The 5,000-nt window shown below is 34.8% G+C and overlaps 1 protein-coding gene across 1 annotated transcript in view; it reads right to left on the minus strand.

Moving 5' to 3' along the window:
- LOC137647166 (patched domain-containing protein 3-like) overlaps nucleotides 1-5,000 on the minus strand; it is a 59,324-nt gene that overhangs the window by 4,911 nt on the left and 49,413 nt on the right. The window contains exons 17-19 of the mRNA XM_068380447.1: nucleotides 3,641-3,816; nucleotides 2,245-2,370; nucleotides 1,196-1,336 (exon numbers count right to left, since the gene is read on the minus strand). Coding sequence (XP_068236548.1) covers nucleotides 1,196-1,336; nucleotides 2,245-2,370; nucleotides 3,641-3,816 — 443 coding nt within the window. The remainder of the gene's footprint in view (nucleotides 1-1,195; nucleotides 1,337-2,244; nucleotides 2,371-3,640; nucleotides 3,817-5,000) is intronic.

Consider the following 5,000-nt stretch of genomic DNA (forward strand, 5'->3'; position numbering starts at 1 on the left):
TTGGCATTCAAGGTCAGTGATGATGCTCGGCTATATAAAGAACAGATGTCCTGTCGCCATTACTAACTATCATGCACAGACTGTTGCTTACTGGTTGCTGGGGGCGTCTCTTACAGATGTTAAAACACATGTTAAAGATTCGTTTCAGATTTGCAGGTGTTAAATCACCTGTTAAAGATTTGTTTGAGATGTGCAGGTGTTAATACACCTGTTAAAGATTCGTTTCCGATGTGTAGTTGTTAATACGCCTGTTAAAGATTCGTTTCAGATGTGCAGGTGTTAATACACCTGTTAAAGATTTGTTTCAGATGTGCCGCTGCTAAAACACCTGTTAAAGATTTGTTTCAGAGGTGCAACTGTTATAACATGAGTTAAAAATTCGTTACAGATGTGCAAATGTTAAAGATTGTTTCAGAGGTATAGCTGTTAAACCACCTGTTAAAGATTCTCTCTCTCTCTCTCTCTCTCTCTCTCTCTCTCTCTCTCTCTCTCTCTCTCTCTCTCTCTCTCTCTCTCTGCTGTTTTTATCACACCAAATAATTTCCCAATCTAAAAACACTGAGTCTGCCATATAATCTTGTAAACAGCCATGTGGTCACGAATTAGAAAAAAGAGGAAAATATCGAATGTCGAGTGAATAACCTAGCGATCTGGATACATACTTTACTTTACTTTAAGGGCTTCCTATCTCGTCCTGTACAGCAAGGGAACACTACTCTCCACAGGACCTCCACGGTTGTTTTATGATGTTCATTCGGGAGTATTTAACATTTTACAATGCGTATTATTCGCTTACTGTTTGATCATCACTGTCAAAACACTCAAAAAATAAGAGTTTTCAGTTTCCTCTTACTTGCTTTACTTTAACGGCTGCTTTTTCCGGTCCCATACAGCATTGGAACCCCACTCTCTACAGGACCTCACTGTCATTTTACCTTGTTCGTTCAGAGTATTTAACGTTTCATATCGCGTATTGTTCATTTACTGTTAAACCATCACTGTTATACCACTGATGAAATAAGAAAGTCTTCAGTTTCCCCTTGAAAGCCTTAATATCTTCAATTATTCGGATGTCTCGTGGGAGCCTATTGTATAGTCTCGGGGCCGCATTTTCAAAGGCTCTAGAGCTTACAGTAGACATATCTTAATGAAAACCAGAGAATTGAAATAAAAACGCTGCCTTGGAACTTCTTACCTTGAAGAACGATAGGAAAACGTGTGAATCTGAATTAGCCAGAAGGACGAAGGCTAAAAAGGTGGAGAAGGCGCCATTGATGACAGGGGGTCCCATGTCCCTCACAGATTGTCTCACTCTTTCGTTACGGTCACCTTTGACCTGGTAAGAGTGCAGAAAAAAGAGGGGATTACTGTATGTATATATATATGTATATATATATATATATATATATATATATATATATATATATATATATATATATATATATATATATATATATACTATCGTATTGCTCATTATCTTTATCACTTCACTGAAAATGTTTAAGGATATTATTATTATTATTTATTATTATTATTATTATGACAAACTAAAGCCTAACCCAAGTTGGAAAAGCAAGATGCTACAAAGCCAAGGGTTCAAGCAGGGAAAATAGCCCAGTGAGGAAAGGAAAAAAAAAAGAAAAAAATGACCTACAAGAGAAGTAATAAATGATCAAAATAAAATGTTCTAAGAACAGTAACATCAGATCTTTCATATATAAATTATAAAGATATTTTAAAACAAGAAGAAAATTAATAAGATATTATTATTATTATTATTATTATTATTATTATTATTATTATTATTATTATTATTATCCAAGCTACATCCCGTAGTTGGGAAAGCAGGATGCTATAAGCACAAGGGCTTCAACAGGGAGAATAGCCCAATGAGGAAAGGAAATAAGGAAACAGATAGAATAGTGTGCCCGAATGTACCCTCAAGCAAGAGAACTCTGACCTAAGACAGTGGAAGACCATGGTACAGAGGCTATGGCACTACCCAAGACTAGGGAACATAATACTCGTAAATCAAGATTTGAGAGAGAGAGAGAGAGAGGAGAGAGAGAGAGAGAGAGAGAGAGAGAGAGATAACATTATGTGGTACTGAAACAGGTTGACAGATATGTCGGGATGGGATCAGCTGATGTTACTCAAAAGAGAGAGAGAGAGAGAGAGAGAGGAGAGAGAGAGAGAGAGAGAGAGAGAGAGAGAGAGAGAGAGAGAGAGAGAGAGTATCTTTACCTGAAGAAAATGCAAAGCAATATGGGCTGAATAATCGACGCAGAGTCCAATGCACAACACGAGATTGATGCAAGTGATGATATCTACCGTTAATCCCCACCAAGTCATAAGAGCCATCACGTCAAGCTAAAAAGTAAAATAAGCATCATATTATGCACACAGGCGTTTTATTTATCTATCTATCTATCTATCTATCTATCTACAATATGTGTATACATTATGTATATTGGTAGGTAGATAGATAGCTAGATTATATAGAAATCAGTCAATATTGGTTTCGTATCTTGAGACAAAGGAGTTGTGTGAATGCATATAGTCTAGAGTTTCATGTACTGAATATACCATTTATATGCACACGCTGCTTTTATCTATCTATCTATCTATCTACAATATGTGTGTATAAAATATATATATTGGTAAGTAGATAGGTAGCTAGATGATATGCAAATCAGTCAACATTAATTTCGTATCTTGGAACCAAGGAGTTGGGTGAATGCATAAAGTCTAGAGTTCCATGTACTAAAGAAACCCTTTATATGCACACGCAGCTTTTATCTATCTATCTATCTATCTATCTGTTTATCTATCTATCTATCTATCTATATATCTGCAATTTGTGTGTATACATTATGTTTAGTGGTAGGTATATAGCTAGATTATATAAAAATCAGTCAATATTGGTTTCGTATCTTGAGACCAAGGAGTTGGGTGAATGCATATAGTCTAAAGTTCCCTATACTAAAGAAACCATTCATATGCACATGCAGCTTTTATCTATCTATCTATCTATCTACCTATCTGCAATATATGTGTATACGTTATGTTTACTGGTAGGTATATAGCTAGATTATATAAAAATCAGTCAATACTGGTTTCGTATCTTGAAAACGAAGGAGTTAGGTGAATGCATATAGTCTAAAGTTCCCTGTACTAAATAAATGCATTTGGTTACTGGTTTGATTATGTGTACTTATTACTTTGAGTGCAAATTGCTCAATGTATTCCAAATGCCTCATTTGTGAGTTAGAATTTGAAATCATAGAACATTATGTGCAAAACTAATGTCAAACTACCATATATACCTTATTCATGCACATATATTTGTAGTTACAAAGATTTTTATCAAATCAAAATCGCTGGAGTTTAAAGAAGGGGAACTTTGGGCATTTAACAATATCTACAGAGTTAAAAAAAAAAGTTATTTGGACATAATTAATGTAAAATCGCCCAAGTAAACATGGAAAAACATGAACCTTAAGAAATAAGAAATCAAACTTAATTAAAAAAAATCAAGCCACTTCATAACAGAAGCAGGCATTTGTTTGCAAATACGAGAAAGTTGAATGGAATCATTTGAAAGATGAAGAGTAATCTGTGGATGAGTAATGTTTCTCACGAGCGTCAAGGCAACGCTGAGAAGGACGTAGATTGAAGCCATGACGTTGGCCAGGAGAATGAGAGTCATGATGAGTACGGCTGCCATTGCCAGACACAGGTTTCTTATCAGTTCCCCAAAAATGACTTTATCCGTCTCCCAACTGCTGTACTCGAAAGCTATCGGGGCTGCGAAATCTGCAAGGAATGAACATAGCTCGTAAGGTATAACAGTTATGAAATGTAAAATGCCCCTTTCTCTAAAAAGAAAAGTATTAAATGAGCTGGTCCTATAAGGAATGAACATAGCTCGTAAGGTATAACAGTTATGAAATGTAAAATGCCCCTTTCTCTAAAAAGAAAAGTATTAAATGAGCTGGTCCTATAAGGAATGAACATAGCTCGTAAGGTATAACCGTTATGAAATGTAAAATGCCACTTTCTCTAAAAAGGAAAGTATTAAATGAGATGGTTCTACTAGGAATGAACATACCTCGTAAGGTATAACAGTTATAAAATGTAAAATGCCACTTTCTCTAAAAAGAAAAGTATTAAATGAAATGGTTCTACAAGAGATGAACACAGCTCGTAAGGTAAAACAGTTATGAAAAGTAAAATACCATTTTCTCTAAAAAGAAAAGTATTAAATGAGCTGGTCCTATAAGGAATGAACATAGCTCGTAAGGTATAACAGTTATGATATGTAAAATGCCTCTTTCTCTAAAAAGGAAAGTATTAAATGAGATGGTTCTACTAGGAATGAACATACCTCGTAAGGTATAACAGTTATGAAATGTAAAATGCCACTTTCTCTAAAAAGAAAAGTATTAAATGAGATGGTTCTACAAGAGATGAACACAGCTCGTAAGGTATAACAGTTATGAAAAATAAAATACCACTTTCTCTAAAAAGAAAAGTATAAAATGAGATGGTCCTAAAAGGAATGAACATTGCTGTTAAGTTATAACAGTTATGAAATGTTAAGTGCCACTTTCTCTAAAAAAAAAGTATTGAATGAGATGGTTCTATCAGTATTAACTTACGCATCAGAAACTCGGAGCCTTATTAAAGCCTTAGAACATAAGTTAGTTACAACTCAAAGAGCTGTGGAGAGAATAATGATGGGAATAAAATTACAAGACAGAAAAAGAGCAACATGGATACGAGAGCAAACTTTAGTAAAGGATATTCTAACACATGTAAGAAAAAGAAATGGACATGGACAGGACATATAATGGGAATGACAGATAATAGATGGACATTAAGAATAGCAGAATTGGTCCCTAAGATTTCAAAAGTGGTATGTCACTGTTCATACAAGTTTCCTGGACTAGGGTTCGATTCCCGGCCGGTCAGAAGCAATTGTCTTTGTATGATTTCGC

The sequence above is a fragment of the Palaemon carinicauda genome, chromosome 9 (assembly GCF_036898095.1).
Source record: "Palaemon carinicauda isolate YSFRI2023 chromosome 9, ASM3689809v2, whole genome shotgun sequence".
Lineage (NCBI taxonomy): Eukaryota > Metazoa > Arthropoda > Malacostraca > Decapoda > Palaemonidae > Palaemon > Palaemon carinicauda.